This window comes from Plectropomus leopardus, chromosome 23, assembly GCF_026936395.1.
Source record: "Plectropomus leopardus strain MGB_pleo_1.0 chromosome 23, ASM2693639v1, whole genome shotgun sequence".
Taxonomy (NCBI): domain Eukaryota; kingdom Metazoa; phylum Chordata; class Actinopteri; order Perciformes; family Serranidae; genus Plectropomus; species Plectropomus leopardus.
In genome coordinates this window covers 21,898,189-21,915,745 of record NC_142198.1, presented here as the reverse complement: position 1 = coordinate 21,915,745, position 17,557 = coordinate 21,898,189, and the positions used below count along the sequence as shown (strand labels likewise).

General features: G+C 38.4%; 4 protein-coding genes across 8 annotated transcripts; all 4 read right to left on the bottom strand.

Annotated features, from left to right (window-relative positions):
- Positions 1-1,351: 1,351 nt before the first annotated feature.
- On the bottom strand, positions 1,352-2,227 carry LOC148185740 (uncharacterized). Its single transcript, XM_088073855.1, has one exon. It carries the CDS (start codon positions 2,225-2,227, stop codon positions 1,352-1,354), a length of 876 nt encoding a protein of 291 aa, XP_087929981.1.
- A 2,739-nt stretch (positions 2,228-4,966) lies between these two features.
- On the bottom strand, positions 4,967-5,833 carry LOC148185739 (uncharacterized). Its single transcript, XM_088073788.1, has one exon. The coding sequence runs from the start codon at positions 5,831-5,833 to the stop codon at positions 4,967-4,969; it is 867 nt and encodes a 288-aa protein (XP_087929914.1).
- A 3,269-nt stretch (positions 5,834-9,102) lies between these two features.
- On the bottom strand, positions 9,103-9,969 carry LOC148185738 (uncharacterized). Its single transcript, XM_088073777.1, has one exon. The coding sequence runs from the start codon at positions 9,967-9,969 to the stop codon at positions 9,103-9,105; it is 867 nt and encodes a 288-aa protein (XP_087929903.1).
- A 1,425-nt stretch (positions 9,970-11,394) lies between these two features.
- On the bottom strand, positions 11,395-15,770 carry LOC148185737 (uncharacterized). Of its 5 annotated transcripts, XM_088073866.1 has the most exons (3): positions 15,630-15,770; positions 15,210-15,374; positions 11,395-14,195 (listed from the first exon to the last, which is right to left on the bottom strand). In XM_088073866.1, the coding sequence occupies exon 3, from the start codon at positions 14,191-14,193 to the stop codon at positions 13,333-13,335; it is 861 nt and encodes a 286-aa protein (XP_087929992.1). In that variant the 5' UTR covers positions 14,194-14,195; positions 15,210-15,374; positions 15,630-15,770; the 3' UTR covers positions 11,395-13,332. The 5 variants fall into 5 exon arrangements, with proteins under 5 accessions (XP_087929992.1, XP_087929991.1, XP_087929989.1 ...); XM_088073865.1 differs by lacking the exon at positions 15,210-15,374; XM_088073863.1 differs by having other exon boundaries at positions 15,210-15,750.
- Positions 15,771-17,557: the final 1,787 nt, after the last annotated feature.

Here is a 17,557-nt window from a genome sequence, read left to right as displayed (position 1 = left end):
CAGTTTGAGACTGATGGATCGACAGTCAGAATATATGGAATAAAAATGTGAATATATGAAATAAACCTGAATATATATGATAAAAGTTAAAGTATATGAGAATAAATTTGAATAAATGTAATGAAAGTCTGAATATACTGAATTGAACTTTAAATATATGCCATTAAACTTAGGAAGGAAGGTAAGAATGTAAAGCATGGCAGTGGGATATTTGTAGTAAAACTTGAATCACAAGGAATGAAAGTCAGAATTAACACAATAAAATGTTGAATATATGGAATGAAACTTTAAATATTGCCATGAAATATAAATCACAAGGAATTAAACTGACTATATATGGAATAAAACTTAAATCACAAGCAATAAAATAGTCAGAATATGCACAATGAGAATTTGAATACAGTATATAGAACAAACCTGAATATATACAGTAAAAGTTGAAATGCATGGAATGAAAATTGAATCAGAATGAATGAGTGCCATAATATATCCATTGAAAGCTTAAAAAACATAAAATAAACCTAAATATATTGAAGAAAAGTCTTAATATATGGAATGGACCCTGTATATGAAAACTGAAAGTGGGATAAAACTTTGAAGTTTGAATAAATGGAGTAAAAGTCTCAGTATTTGGAATTAAACTTTCAACATTTGCCATTAAACTTGAATATATGAATATATGGAATGAAATTTTGAATACATGAAGTAAATCTTGAATTCAAAGGTATGAACGCCACAGTGTATGCAACGAAAGTGTGAATATATTAAATAAACCTGAATATATAGAGTAAATGTTTCAATACATAAAATGAGTCTTGCATGTGGAATTCAAACCTAAACATATATAGAATGAAAGTTTAAAAATGTGGAATGAAACTGTTAATACATTAAAACTTCAACACATAAAGAACTCAGGTTTGAATAGATGTAATGAACGCCTGACTTTATGGAATGATAGTTGTAATAAATGAAAAGAAACGTGAGAATATTGATTGAAATCTGATGTTTTGTTAATGTTGAGAGGTGATTATAAAACCTTCCCACAGTGTTATATGAGAACAATGGAAGAACATTTTCAAAGCAACATTCAGAAAATGTTATTGGGCATTTAGATTACAGATAATTTTTTTAAGATGAAAATGTAATGTGAGATATTAACAATAATAATTTAACATTTAAAAATTAACATTTGCTGGTAGAGAACGTTGCCTGAACTTTTAGAGGAACACTCTGGGACATAAAGAAAACTTGCCACTGAAAACGTTTAAATATTCAGTGGTTGCATTGTGATGTTCTCAGAACGTTTTTAGAACCAAAAATTGCTAGCAGGGACGTCTTATCTTTATCCTCATCAGGTGTTGTTCTTATAACACACAAATGTTCCTGTTCTGTGTAAAAACAGCAGAGGCAACACCAGACTGCTGGGGAGATTCAGCCAAGTTATAACTTTCGCTAAATCACACGTACTTTTCCCCATCAACTGAAAAACGGACCAGACAAGATTCGCAAAAGTCCTCAACAACAGCATGCCCATTATGGCCATGACGGTTTGGAAAGCCCTTCGCTTTGTTTGGTCAACTCTCTCCCTGTCCACGCCCTGTTCGCCTGGCCCTGGACGAATCAGAACGTAGAGAATAGAAAGGCTGCAGAAGGTAATGGCGATCAAGGATAAAATTACGAGTAAGAAATCCAAAACAAAACAGCGGGTAAACATTAGGAGATATGACGCTGCAATGCAAAACAGCCAAATGCACCCAATGATGATATTTCTGATTCTGATCCCTCGCTCTCCTCTCAGATTCACATAGATGACGGGATGAACGACGGCCAGGTAGTGCTCCAAACAGGTCAAACTGTGAAAGAACATCTCCCCGACCCAGCTGAGGAGCCGCAGAAGGTACCCTGAAATTAACGCATCGGAGTGAAGCCAAAAGACACTGTAGGAGCAGAGCGCACAACCCAAGACACGAATCAGCTCCATGGCGACCATGTGGTAGGTGAAGACGTCCGAGTGACTCGTCGTCGCTGCTGTGTTGATGGAGCGCTGCTGCTGCCGGCGTTGGAGACCCAGGTAGAGGACAAAGATGCAGAGAGGGAGGAGGAGGAGGAGTTCGGTGATGTTGAGTGCAGCAAAGATTAAGGAGGTCGGGCTGGTGAAGAGGCAATTTACGCTCAAAGAGGAGTTCGGATGAAGAAGGGTCTCATTGGAGGAAGAGTTTACCGCCATATCTGGAAGAGACAAAGACAATGAAATCGAGAAAACACGTGATTTGCATTGTATATTTTGCATTTCTTGCAAGTTAAAGTTTAAAAAAAGCTGAAACCAAACCGTCCAAAAAAACCATCTCAAAACTGAAAGAATCATCATTTTTTCTCTCAAACGACTTCACTTTTTGAGGGGCTGGAAATACATTTTGTGTGCAGAGCGATATGAGTGTGTGTATTTGACACTGCACAAAAAATAATAACGTATAAAAATCAATGTTGCTGCAAACCATTAACATATCCCAACCTGTGATAATAAAAAAAAATCTGCTTAGTGTGTAGTATATTAAAAATAATTCTTTCTTTTTTTGTAAAAAAAAAAAGTGGCATCATGACAAAAACAATTTTTGAGGTAGTTTTCTTGTAACCTTTCACTAATTTCTTGCGATTTGTGGGACATTTCCTATAAAGTTGGTCACCGAAAGAACACAAACCAATTTCAAAGAGTTAAATAGTTTGCAAAAGGAGTCTGAACACAACACAAGAGAACTGATGTCAATCCAAGTTTTTTAAAAAGTTACGTTTCAAATGTTCACCCCTAAGTGTTTTATTTCATTAGTTTTGTGACTGTAATGTTCTTACACACCAGATGCTGTGATTTGGGTCACTTGGCGTTCTCTCCAGGTGGTGCCTTTAATGAGTGATTCGTTAAAATAGATGCTATTTAAACTCTGCTGAGGTACAGAAATGGAAAAACCAAACACATGACGTGATCCTTTTAGTTTCTGCAGAGAAAATCACTGACTTTATGGAATAAGGTATCCACTGTGTCAAAAGTGGGATTTCTGTCTGTTTCAGTCGTCCACACTAACGTTGATTTAACAAGATAATAACATAAAATAAAATAAATAAATAAATAAAAACACCAACCTGATCAGTATTTGTTTCCGATCTTCGCTCTGTGACTCCTGCGTCTGAGTATCTGATCCAAATCTCAGCCTCACTTCACCTCTCCCTCTCTCTATAAATTAGCTTTCAATTCAAATATTTTATTTGAATAAAAAACAAAAGTAGCAAAGACAAACTTACCCACAAATGAATAAATTATTGATAAATAAGCAATTACAGTAACAAATCAAATAGAAAATATATTAATAGTTGCCAACATTTGATCTTTATTTTGATCATTATATTTTGCATTATTGATAAGCACACACATACCACTGTGTACAATTTGTGCCCAGCTGGTCTGGTGAAATAACCAAAAATCAAAAACTGAACCAAAAATTAAACGTGTTTATTTTTGCATTTTTCGAAGGTTTAAGTTAAAGATAAAAGTGTTTTATGCACAAAAAGGTGCCTTGGGCTGCTCACAATGTGAGGCCACTATAAAATTTTGTCCACTGTAGATTCTTATATAGTCACACCATGATGTGGGTAAGTCTCTGCATGTTTGTCATAGCAGTACCGAAAAACTTAAACCTCTTTATCTTGTTTTTGTAAAAATTGCGTCCTCACATAAAACCTGCACAGAGTGAAGGACAGATTTCCAAATCATGGCAATGCATTCATTATATATTCATCCATGCCTAAAAAAAATCTACCACGACATCGATTTAACCATAGTTTTTGCAATCAGTCCATCAGACGGACACCTGATGAAATTCAAATGATATGAAGACACAGTCTGCTGTGTATTCAAATCAAATCGAGTCACTGACTCTTTGTGTTGCTGTGTTATTGTAAACACATCTGTTTTTCTCTGTATATACAAAATGTGTACTGTTAGTTAAACACTCAAGAACTAAATCTGAAAAAACAATCCTTAACCAGTTTCATTTTAACAATAACATGGCAATTGCTGAAATAAAACTTAAAATTTAGAATGAAACTTAAATATATAGAGAATGAGATGAAAAAGAGATGACAAGGACTGATGTTTAAATGCATGCAATCATACTTAAGTACTTACGAATGAAAGTTAGAACAAATGGAATGAAGCTTGAATATAACATGAAAGTTCAATATATATGTGGAATGAACAGTTTAATACAACTTGTATGTATATGGAATTAAATTTTGAATATACTGTTTTCATATTTACACAATATAGAATGAGACTTTGAAAATATGGACTAAAATTTGAATACATAGAAAAAAACTATAAATATACTTAGAGAGACAGTTTAAATACTAAAAAAAAAAGATCTGACATCAACGCGGCACTGAAACCATCTTTTGTTTTCCCTGCAATTAATCTCCAGGACTTTTGTTGGATTGCTGCAAACTCAGCCAATCCTCATGAATTCTGCACAGCCTTAAAATGTTGTCCAATCACAGCCACTTTGCTGCAAATTTGACTATTTAAAAAGGTATAATCTCATTTCAAAGTGCGCACAGTGTATTGCATTCAAGGCGCATGCAGTGTTTTGATCCGCTCAGTCCCTCTCTTTCTCTGTTTATCAAGAGACTACTGCTGCCGGAAATGAGCTTTGTGCAATTACAGCTCATTTCTGCACGCTGTAGTAAGTTAGCATGTGTTTATTGTGAAGCAGTTTGCATTATGCCCATTGATGAACTTGTATTTGAGATTTTGGAGTGATATTGGAGTGAATTTCATGTCTTTTTACAAAAACCATATTTTATATGTTATATATATTTTTGTCAAAAATAGGTGGAGATCAAACCAGCGGGTGTTTAATTGGCAATTGCTTGTTTATATCACACGTGATTTCCTTTAATGCATATCTGATGTTTATTCTCATTGGCTGTTGTTTTTACAACATGCTAATATTCCCGCTCTGTGCAGAAACAGCAGAGGTAACACCAGACTGCTGGGGAGGTTGAACCAGGCTTCAGATGTCATTAACACACAGTTATTCATCCCAAGCACTTGAACAACAGCCCCAACCAGACTTGCAAAACATCTCAACGACAGCACTCCCAGTATGGCCATAATGGTGTAGAAAGCCCTGCGCTTTGATTGGTCAACTCTTACTCTGTCCCCGCCCTGTTCCCCTGGCCCTGGACAAATCAGAACCCGGAGAACAGAAAGGCTGCAGAAGAAGACGATGACAAAGGCAAAACTCATGAGGCAGAAACTCAAAAACTTTAAGCTGCGAAAAACAAAGAAACTTGTTGCTCCAAAGCAAAGCAGCCAAACACAGCCGATGCTGATATTTCTGATTCTGATCCCCCTCTCTCCTCGCAGGCTCATGTAGGTGACGGGATGGACGACGGCCAGGTAACGCTCCACACAGGTCACCATGTGAAAGAGAGTCTGTCCATACCAAGTTACAGCCCGAAGAAGGTACCCCACAATTAATACAGGGACGTGATCTAAAACGATACCAAAACAGCAGAGGGCGCACCCAAAGAGACGAATCAGCTCCATGGCGACCATGTGGTAGGTGAAGACGTCTGAGTGACTTGTCGTTGCTGCTGTGGAGGTGGAGCGCTGTCGTTGGAGACCCAGGTAGAGGATGAAGATGCAGAGAGGGAGGAGGAGGAGGGTGTTTATGATGTTGAATGCATTGAAGATTAAAGAGGTTGGTCTGGTAGTGAGGCAATAAATAGTAAAAGGGAGATGAAGATGATGGGAGTCATTGGAGGAAGAGTTTACTGCCATATCTGGGAGAGACAAAGACAATCAAGTGGAGAAAATACATCAAGTCCACCAGTCCGAGGAGAAGGTTTGCTCCTTTCTTGTTAATCTGTTAAAATGATTTGTTACATATCTGAGGCCTAGTCCACCTTAAAAACCCAATCACCAGAAAAAAGATTTGAATTGAACCTTTTTGCAAACCACTGATACTTTACACTTGAACATGACAATGTCTTGGACGTGTTGTGCGTGAATCTGTCAAGTTGCATCTACAGTTTACATCCGTGTGTGTGAAAATATGGATGCTTTACACACATCCCCCGTGACAACACAGAAGATGTCACCAATTCAGTATCTAACCAAATGTCTGCCCTTCTGTTCTTGAGATATAATGCTGAATAATAGGCAGGATTTTTTATTTGAAGAACATCATGATGTTACAGTTGAGCTTTGACCTCTTGCATATAAAATGTCATAACTTCGTTACATCCTATAAAACATTTGTGTGAAATTTTAGCACATAAATTCTTGAGTTATGTCCAAAAACATGTTTTATGAGGTCACAGTGACCTTTGACCACCAAATTCTGATTAGTTCATTCTTGAATCCAAATTTCAAGAAATTCCCTCGACGACAGACGAGTTCAATAAACTCCAAAACCTGATCACTTCACTTCTGAGTACAAGTGAACTGTGAAGTGAATTTATGCTAAACTTGAAGAAATTCCCTCAGGGTGTTCATGAGATACCACCAAATTTTAATCAGTTTATTGACAAGTTTAAGAGAACATTTTTGCCAAATCTGAAGAAATTCTTTAAATATCCTTTTTACGAGAGTGAGACAGGTGTAGGGTCACAGTGACCTTTACCTGTGGCTTATGTACACCAAATTCTAATCAGTTCATTGTTTACTCCAAGTGGACATTTGTACTAAATTTTAAAAATTTCCTTCGAGACATTTTTGAGATATCACATTCACAACAATGGCATGCACCAAAATGTATTTCCTACTGTTATTACCAGCACAGAGGAATGACATGTAGAAGTACTGTGATTACAATTACAAAATAAATGGGCAGAATGTCAATGTATGCAGTAGTGGAACAACATTTACAGCATGACCCATTATGTCCAAACCACTGATTCATTAAATTTCTAAATTTTTATCGATGAATCTTTGCAGCCTGGACATGCAACTGATTATCATTGACTTTGCAGAATAAGGTATCCACTTTCCAAGTGTCAAAACAGTAAAAAATACTTTGTTTTTTGTCCGTTTCAGTTGTCCACACTCATGTTGATCCAAGAAGATGATGATATTAAAAACACCAACCTTATTAATTTTTGTGTCTGATCTTCCTCCCTCTGTGGACTCCTTTGTCCGAGTATCTGATACAAATATGCTGAACTGACTGTGAATCGCAGCCTCACATCACCTCTCCCTCTCTCTAAATTAGATTTCAATTCAAATATTTTATTTGAATAAAAACAAAAGTAGCAAAGACAAACTTAGCCACAAAAGAATAACTCACACATAAATAAACAACACAGTAACAAATCATAGAGAAAATATATTCCTAGTACGCTACATTTAAACTTTATTTGGACCATTTTATTGTTGAATTACTGAATAGCGCTCACACCACCATGTGTAATTTGTACCCCTTTTAAAATCTACACAAATTTAAAACATATATTTTGTAAAAAGTTGTAAGTTTTAACATCAAAACAGACATCATTCTCATTTTAAGATTTTTCAACAAAACAGCTGAGGTGGAAAATTTGAACTTACAATTACAAAAATTTATTTATTTAGATGAAAACAGAACAAACCAAACACTTGCATGGATGCATGGGCACAGTCTTAATTAGATTAGAGTCTTCTGACATTTCACTCAGCTTCAAATGGTCCCTAATTTATTGTATAATGACACTGTTATGGGTTGACAATGTGTGTAACCCTCTGCAAAGACTTTTCTCCTCCTCATTTATCAGAGCAGCCTAATAAATTCATTTAACATCAGTGCAACTATAGTTTATTTTATCAGTTCATTTGATGGACACCTGACAGAATTCAAATAATGTGAAAAAAAGTCTGCTATGCATCCAAAATAAAGATAGTCACTGAAACTGTTTTGCATGGTGATGTTATTTTAATCACATCTTTTTGTTGCCTGTACATAAAGTATGTGTATGTTAAGTTAAATCTCCAAAGGAAGCATAACTCCAAGTGAATACATTTAAAAAACAAACAAAAAATCAAAACAAACGTTAAACCAGTTTTTGTTTAATTGCCTAATAATACAGCAGTTATCAATTACATTTATGCACCATATGCAGTATACATGAATGATTGACATATATGTATAAACTATTATAGATATATATTTGACGTTTGAGTTTAAATGGAAGTAAATATGAATACAAAGAATGAAGCAAGAATGAAAGTTTGAATATATGCAATGAAACTTAAATATATAGACTGAAACTTAATTAGATTGGGTGTTTGAAAAATTGAATGGAATTAAACATGAATACATAGAATGAAAGTTTTAATACACTGAATGAATCTTGAAAATATGGAAGAAAAGGTTAGAATTATATGGAATACAATTTTAAAAAATTGCAATGTGTGGAATGAAACTTGAATAGACCGAGTTTGAATATATTGATTGAATCCGAATAAATGGGATTAAACTTTGATCACGGAATGGAATCACAGAACGGAGCTTGAACATGTTGAAAGAAAGTTTGAATATATGGGATGAAATTTAAACATGTGTAATGAAACTTGAATATTTAGAATGATATTTAAATATATAGAGAATGAGAGTTTGAAGATATGGACTAAATTTGACTAAAAACTTGAGGACATATATGAAATGGAACGTGCAGAATATTAATTGAGGTCTGACATATTAAGGCATTGGGGCCTTTTTGAGTTTTTGATGCAAATAATGTGTATGGATGTTGCAGGTAAAATGTCATTCAATTGTACATGCGGTGTATTGATCCGCTCAGCCCCCCTTTCTCTCTGTTTATCACGAGACTACTGCTGCAGGAATGTTTTGTACGATCACAGCTCATCTCTGCACGCTGAAGCATTTTGGTTTATGGCCATTGATAATGCCCCTTGAAAATGAAAAAAATGAAATGAGAGGTTTCGGACTAACTTGCATTTGAGATTTGGCCATAGTAGATTTACAAGCACAGAACAACCAGCAAAAGTTTAATTGGCAAATGGCTTGTTCATATTTGAGGTGATTTTCTTTAATGTTGATCTAATCCTTATTCTCATTGGCTGTTGTTCTTACGGCACGCTAATGTTCCCGCTCTGTGCAGAAACAGCAGAGGTAACACCAGACTGCTGGGGAGATTGAACCAGGATACAGCTGCCGATATCAAACACTCACGTCTTTCCCGCAACACATGAGCAACAGACCAAATCAGACTAACAAAACACCTCAACGACAGCACTCCCACTATGGCCGTGATGGTGTAGAAAGCCCTGCGCTTTGTTTGGTCAACTCTCTCCCTGTCCCCGCCCTGGTCCCCCGGCCCGGGACGAATCAGAACGTAGAGAACAGAAAGGCTGCAGAAGAGAACGACGATCAAGGACAAAATCAAGATGCAGAAATCCAAATTTCCATAGATTTCTGAAGTTATCAGACTTGTCTCTCCAATGCAAAGCAGCCAAACACAGCCGATGCTGATATTTCTGATTCTGATCCCTCTTTCTCCTCGCAGGCTCATGTAGCTGACGGGATGAACGACGGCCAGGTAACGCTCCACACAGGTCAGGATGTGAAAGAACATTTGTCCAATCCAGGTGAAGGCACGGAGAAAGTACCCCGCAGTTATTGTATTGGTGTGATCCCAAAAGATACCAAAACAGCTGATGGCACATCCCAATGCACGAATCAGCTCCATGGCAACCATGTGGTAGGTGAAGATGTCTGAGTGACTCGAGGTGGAGCGCTGTCGCTGTCGTCGTTGGAAAGCCAGGTAGAGGATGAAGATGCAGAGAGGGAGGAGGAGGAGGATGCTCGTGATGTTGAATGCATTAAAGATGATGGAGCTTGGTCTCATAAATAGGCAATGCATATCATACGGGAGACTGATATGAAGAACTGAGTCATTGGAGGAAGAGTTTGCTGCCATATCTGGAAGAAAATCACATGAAAAAAAAATCCAAATGACATATTTTCATCTTTTCTCTCTGCCCTCCATAAACACACAAGAAGAACCAGATAAATTATTAAAAATAAAGAAAAGTTTTTGCTAATATGTGATTATCAGATGATTTAGTTTTTGTTTTTTATTTTTTTGCAATTTGCGAGACAAATTTTGCCAAGTTGGTCATTATGTTTTTCACTGTGTGTCTTTGAAAGAAATCAAACCTATTTTCTATGGTTTCAAATGTTTAAATGTTAGTGAAAGGCCTCTGAAATGCAGCACGAGAAAGCTGACGACTATCCAGGTGTTAAAGGCTTAAATAACCTCATACTTCTATAAAATGAACTGTAGAATAAAATAATCAAGAACATGGAGCTTTCTGAACAGTAAACTGCACAACGGCTGCAGCCACAAACCTACAGCGAAGGAGAAACTGCAGTTTTTATACACCAGGTAGCTGTGATTTACCCAGACGGTGCATCCGATTCAGTCGTTTTTACCAACATTTTAACAAAAAAACTATGCTGTGGTACAGTAACAAATAAGGATGTGACCCTTAATTTTGTTGTATTGTTGTTCATTTGTACAGTTCAGTAATTAACCTCTTCCCGAGCCACAGAAGATTTTATAAAAGTGCTTTTACATGCAAACTGAGTGGACCAAAAACTGTGGTGAGCTGTTTTAAAGTTTCTGTAAAAAGTCTTTAAGAAAACCACTCAGTTCAAACAACACATCATCGACTGTGCAAGTGGCAAAGCTGAAAAAACAAACTTGTTTTCTGTCTCTTTCAGTCATCCACACTAATGTGGATTTAAGAAAATGATGATATTAGAAAGTAATGAAAACACCAACCTGATCAGTATTTGTGTCCTATCTTCCTCCCTCTGTGGACTCCTGTGTCCGAGGATCAGATCCAAATATTGTAAACGGACTGTAAATCACAGCCTCTCAGCACCTCTCCCTCTCTCTAAATTAGATTTTAATTCAAATGTTTTATTTGAATAAAAAAAAACAAATGTAGCAAAGACAATCTTAAGCACAATTAATGCCTTACTGCTAAAAAATAAATAAAAATACAGTAACAGATCAAATGGAGGATGTGACTCACTGTAAAAATAAACTTCATGTTTTAACTTAATGAAGTTAGATTCAACGCTGTCTTAACATTTTAATTCAAATGAATTTGAAAGGACAAGTTGAAAAACAAAAACAACCCTTTAAATTTCATTTTGATCATGATATTGTTGCATTATTGATTAGCAGACAGACAATATGTGCATTTGTTATATAATTTAAACAGCGGTCTGGTTAAGTAGTTCTTCTCTCATCAAAATAAATATTGCAGTTTTGGGTTTTTCAACAACACATTTGATATGCAAAACTCATTTTTGATGAAAAACAGAACAAACCTCATCTGAATATATGTTTATTTAAAAATAAATCTTACATATTGGTACAGAATAAATGTATGGCCACAGCCATAACAAAAACGTAAAGTCTCATTAGATTTCACTCAGCTTCAAATATATATAAACTGGAGGATAAAGTTAAAGCTCTAGTTATTTTTTAAGCACACAAAAGAGTTATTTCTTTCAATTTTGATTGCAAATTTGTCAAAAGCCATGTTAGTGAGCATTTCTTCCTCTCAAATATTTTATTTGACTAAAATAGCAGGAGTAACAAAAACAGACTTATTGACTCAGTCCCTTATCGATAAATACACAATTACAGTAACAGATCATTAAGGAAATATAGTCATAGTCGCCTACAGTTAAGCTTTTATTTAGATCATTATATACCAACATTAATGATAAGATACACAAACTACTATTGAAAATATATGTCCAACTATAAATCAAATTAACAGAGGTCTAATAAAGTAATAATTCTTCCATCCAAATAGACATTGGTGTCAAATTTAGGTTTTTCAACTCTACATTTACTCCTCACAGAAAGCCTGCACAGTGTGAAGGACTCTCAAATTACCAAATCATAAAAATGCACATATCACACATTCATTCATGGCTAACACATTTCTACCACAACATCGATCCAACCGCAGTCTGTCGGCCCATTAGATGGACAAACGCCTGACAAAATTCAAATCATGTGAAAACAAAGTGTGCTGTGTATTCAAATCACATATATTACATAAAAGTCTGGCCCCTGCTGTGTCTGCTTAGACACTTTCTGGCCCTTTGGAAAAATAAAGTTAATGACCCCTGAATTTGAGTCATTAACTGTTTTGCATAGTCGTGTTATTTTAATCCTGTATACTCAGTATGTGTGCTTCAAACACGTGAAATCTATCTTAAAAATATCTAATATTAAACCAAATCCTGGACACTAATAGGCCTGCAATCATCTATGTACCATACACAGAGTAAAATACATGCCTGGCAAGCATTTAAATAGTATTTAACAAAGGTAAATACAGGCTGTGTTTACTCTGCAAACATTTATTTTTATGTGATTAGAGGTGTTTTCAGACTGGAGGGACTTTTTTAGATAGTTTTAAGAACTCCTCTTTTATTGTGTCCATATCACAAGTCTTACTCACTGGATGTTAACATGATGTTAGAAAGATGTTGGACAAATGTAAAATTTTGGTCGGAATGACAATCTGGTTGACGATATTTCAAATTTCGAACAATATTAGAATTTCACATTGGCTGGATGTTAACATGACATTTTACAGTTTGTAGTTTTAATGTCATTGTCAAGGTGACCTTTGCACGAGACAGTCATAGGAGATAGAGATTAGTTAGTGAGTTAGATTCTAGATGGATTCCCATTAACCCTGAAAGTACGCTCGCAAAAAGTGGTGTATCAGGCAATTCCAGACAGCCATATTTACTTTGCAGCAATTTAGACAGCTTTTTTCTCTTTGTAATCTTTTAGAAATGTTTGTTAAATTTGAGTTTGGAATCTAGAACTACACCCAAAAAATGTAATTAATTTACCATCTCAGCTTCTTTTCATCTCAGCTTCTTGTTTTTTTACTGGAAAAACACATAGAGACAGTCTTTTTATGTTCAAGGTGAGCTTATTTTGATAAAACCACGTATGTGCCCCATTCATATATGACGTTTATATCTCAGTAGCCTCATTTGGTGTCTTTACTAAAGCATGTAAGACTACATCATCAGCGTAAAACCGACAACCAGCCCTCAGACTAATTTCAGGCAGGTTATGATAAAAAAGGCTAAAAATCAGTGGGCCTAATACTGAGCCTTGGGGGATGCCCATTTTATTTTGTTGCCTTCAAACCAGTGGATGTTTAAATAGGCAATTGTTTGCTTTTATTGGAGGTGATTTAATTGAATGCAAATCTAACCCTTATCCTCATTAGGTGTTGTTCTTACAACACGCTAATGTTCTGCTGTGCAGAAACAGCAGAGGTAACACCAGACTGCTGGGGACACTGAACCAGATCTCAGTCATTGTTAGCGCACACTCACTACTTTTCCTCAACACCTGATGAAGACACCACGCCACACTTAACAGACACCTCACCAACAGCACTCCCAGTATGACCACGATGGTGTAGAAAGCCCTCCGCTTTGATTGGTCAACCCTTTCCCTGTCCCCGCCCTGTTCCCCTGGCCCTGGACGATTAAGAACGTAAAGAACAGAGACGCTGCAGAAGACGACAGTGATCAGGGAGAAAATCATGAGGCAGAGATCCAAAAATATAAACACTTTTATTCTCATCGCACCTGCTGTTCCGATGCTAAGCAGCCAAACACAGCCGATGCTGATATTTCTGATTCTGATCCCTCTCTTTCCTCTCAGGCTCATGTAGGTGACGGGATGAACGACGGCCAGGTGACGCTCCACACAGGTCAGCATGTGGAAGAACAACTCTCCATACCAGGCAAACGACCAAAGAAAGATCCCAACAGACAAAATACCAAAATGATCTCCATGGATACCATAGCAGCTAACGATGCACCCAAAGACACCAACCAGCTCCATGGTGACCATGTGGTAGGTGAAGAATTCGGAGTGACTCGAGGTTGCTGCTGTGTTGGTGGAGGGCTGTCGCCGCCTTCGTTGGAGACCCAGGTAGAGGACGAGAGTGGAGACAGGGAGGAGGAGGAGGATCTTTGTGATGTAGTGTGCGGTGAGGATGAAGGAGCTCGGTTTGGTGATGAAGCAATACCAAAGATGAGGAAGAGAGCCATTTGAGGAAGAGTTTACTGCCATATCTGATAAAGAAACAGACAATAAAAAAATATACATGTCATAAATCTGTTGTCTATCAGTCCAAAAAATGGACTCCTCCTGTGCTGCGCCTCTTGCAAGTCAAAGTTTAATAAATAAAGCAAGAAGTTAAAATTATTAAATTAGTAAATTATCCAAAAATTTGGGGAAAAGTAACTAAATCACTGTATTTATGATAAACAGAGGCTCACCATTTTAAATCTGCTTTTGATGTTTGATTTATGCACATTTCATGATTGTGTGTTGCTTTTACTGATTTTTTTATTTATTTTTTATGGTTCATTGACTTCTATTATTATTATTATTATTATTATTTCATTATCTTTAATATTTTTATTATTATTTATTATTAGTATTATTATTATTTTATACCAGCAGAGGCAGAGACATGACCTAACTTTTAATTCCTTGTCAAAGTCTAGTTTTAAACTCACTGAATCTCCCATAAATCAAGTCTTGCTCAACAGTAGCAGAAGAAGAAGTTGATCATATTGAAAAATAATAAAAACACCAACCGTATGAGTATTTCTTTCTGATCTTCCTCCGTCTGTGGACTCCTGGTTTTTAGTATCGGGTCCAAACATACTGTGCTGACTGTAAGTTGTAGCTCTGCTCCAATGCTGTCTTTCTTTTTTCCCTCTCTCTCTAATATCAACTCAAATTCAAATATGTCTCTTCAATCATAATAGTTTATTTTACTTCTCATCTCACCTGCATGCCCGACCTGCTCCCTCACTCTCATCTGAGAAAATGCTCATCGCAAAAATGTTTGTCTGAACACAGTGTCCTCACAAAATTAGAAACAGACCCCACAAACACACAGATGTGCAGAGCAGACAGGTGTGGCGGACATCCTGACACTTTATGATTTGAATAAGCTCCAGCTTTAGTCACAGATCATTTGAATGCTGGAGACGTGATGTTTATTGGAAATCTGTCGATATAATTAGGGATTCAAATAGTGTGTGTTGTCCGCGTGTAACCATGCGCAGCTGCACCTTTCTGAAGCCGGCTGCTTCAAACCGGGACTCTGCGCTGTGTGGTGTTGAATGATGGACAGGATACTCGCTCACAGGTCATGCCGCCGTTTATTCTGAACAGGAACAGGATGTGTCCTGGTCAGTCATGTAGTTTGGCTCAAAAGGCAGCTCACACGCAGCGTGCTACAAAAGGGACAGCGCCTGTTAGCACAAAGGCTAACTAGCTAACTCAGAAAGTGCATTATGCTGTTAAATGTACATTTCGGTGCGCAACAGTGCCGCGACTCACTCGTAACTTTTCACAATAACATCTCCATGAGTCAAAGTGCACTTGTACAGGACAGTAACCGGACAGTAATACACAGACTTTGTACAGCTGTTTCAGCAAGATGGCGCCGTCCGGGTGGCTGCCTGTTACAGCAGCTCCGTGTTTCTTACCTTGTTTTTGTGTATTTTCGCGTTTCGTCTTGCACCAGTCTTAACCGGAGGAGTGCACCTATGGTTGTACAACTCCTGAGACTATGCATGTGTCTCTTTCTTTTTCTGGATCTATTTAAATCGACTTCTGCGAGCTCGTTCAGCCACGGCTCCTTTGTTTACACGGCAGCGCGGGGTACTCCCTGAGGAAAGACCGGAGATCCCCGCTGAACTAACGGGAAGGAGAGGGGGATGCAGAGCTGGACAGATGCGCCGGGAGAAGAAAAGGCGGTATAAACCCTGTATACCGTCTGTCATCATGGGGAACGTGAGATCTCTCCCTAATAAGATGGACGAGCTAACGGCGCTAACCAGGCTGCAGAGGCAGCACCGGGGGTGCAGCATGATGTGCTTCACGGAGACGTGAATGAACTTTCACCGGACTCACACCTCATGCTGGACGGGTTTTAAACTGGTGAGAGCGGACAGGAAAGCGGAGGAGAGCGGTAAGAGGAAAGGAGGGGGCTTGGCGATGTTTGCTCCTCCACCCTGATGTGTAACCCGGGACACATCAGGGTGAAGGAGCAGCTCTGCAGCAGGGACAGTGAGATGCTAGCGGTTAGCATCCGACCGTACTACCTCCCGAGGGAATTCTCGCACATTATCGCGATAACAGTGTACATCCCTCTGCTGCCTGCGAGATTCAGTGTCGAAGTTTCAGACATCCCATCCCCAGTCCCTTATCCTCATCTCAGGGGACTTCAATCATGCCTCCCTGTCCTCCACTCTCCCAACCTTCACCCAGTATGTTAAATGCCACACCAGAGACAACAGAGCCTTGGACCTACTGTATGCAAACACCAAGGATGCATACAGCTCATCACCCGTCATCAACCTGGTTCGTCTGTCCCCTGCATACATTCCAATGGTGAATAAACACCCACCCACCAAGAAGTATGTACGGTGCTGGTCTGAGGAGACCAGCATGGCACTGAGGGACTGCTTCAACACCACGGACTGGGATGTGCTGTGTGAACCTCACGGGGACGACATCGACAGCCTGACCACATGCATCACAGACTACATCAACTTCTGTGTGGAAAACACTGTGCCTACCAGGAGGGTACGGTGTTTTCCCAACAGCAAACCATGGGTGACACCAGAACTGAGAGCCCTGCTGAACCAGAAGATGAGGGTTTTCAAATCTGGTGACTGGACTGGGCACACAATACAGATGTCCTGTACAGGAAGGGCCAGAGTCGCCTCCACCTGCTGAGGAGACTGAGGTCCTTCGGTGTGAGCAGGACTCTGTTAAGGACATTTTATGACTCGGTGGTGGCATCAGCCATCACCTATGCTGTGGTCTGCTGGGGCAGTGGAAGCACAGAGCGGGACAGGAAGAGGCTGAACAAGCTGGTCAGGAGGGCCGGCTCAGTCTCGGACTGTCCCCTGGACTCCATCGAGGAGGTGGGTGAGAGGAGGATGTTGGCCAAGCTGACATCCATCATGGACAACCCCTCTCACCCCCTTCATGAGACTGTGGGAGACCTGAGCAGCTCCTTCAGCAGCAGACTGCGGTACCCACGCTGCAGGCAGGAGCGCTACCGCAGGTCCTTCCCTCCATCGGCCATCAGGCTATACAACACCAGCCTGAGCCAACAATAACCGGGACTCACTACAATCAATGATGCATCTCTGCACATGTCTTCTCTGACTTTTTGTATTTACAACCTGTACATTTTTTTCTTCTTCTTGATACATGCCTATTTTTGCACTCTTGTATATTTTATATTTTATATTTTGTATATATTGATATTTTTATATATATTTTTCTGTACGCACGGCTGCTGTGACTAGTTAATTTCCCACAAGTGGGATAAATAAACGTGTCTAAGTCTAAGTCTAAGAGTGCCGCGTTCCTCAACTCACCTCGGTCTCGTCTCTCATTA

Coding starts and splice junctions, on each gene's coding strand:
- LOC148185738 (XM_088073777.1), bottom strand. CDS start 9,969: ATGGCAGCAAACTCTTCCTCCAATGACTCAGTTCTTCATATCAGTCTC.
- LOC148185740 (XM_088073855.1), bottom strand. CDS start 2,227: ATGGCGGTAAACTCTTCCTCCAATGAGACCCTTCTTCATCCGAACTCC.
- LOC148185737 (XM_088073862.1), bottom strand. CDS start 14,953: ATGAGAGTGAGGGAGCAGGTCGGGCATGCAG. Junction 14,196..14,922: donor GGAGCAGGTCGGGCATGCAG/GTGAGATGAGAA, acceptor TTTCTTTATCAG/ATATGGCAGTAAACTCTTCC.
- LOC148185739 (XM_088073788.1), bottom strand. CDS start 5,833: ATGGCAGTAAACTCTTCCTCCAATGACTCCCATCATCTTCATCTCCCT.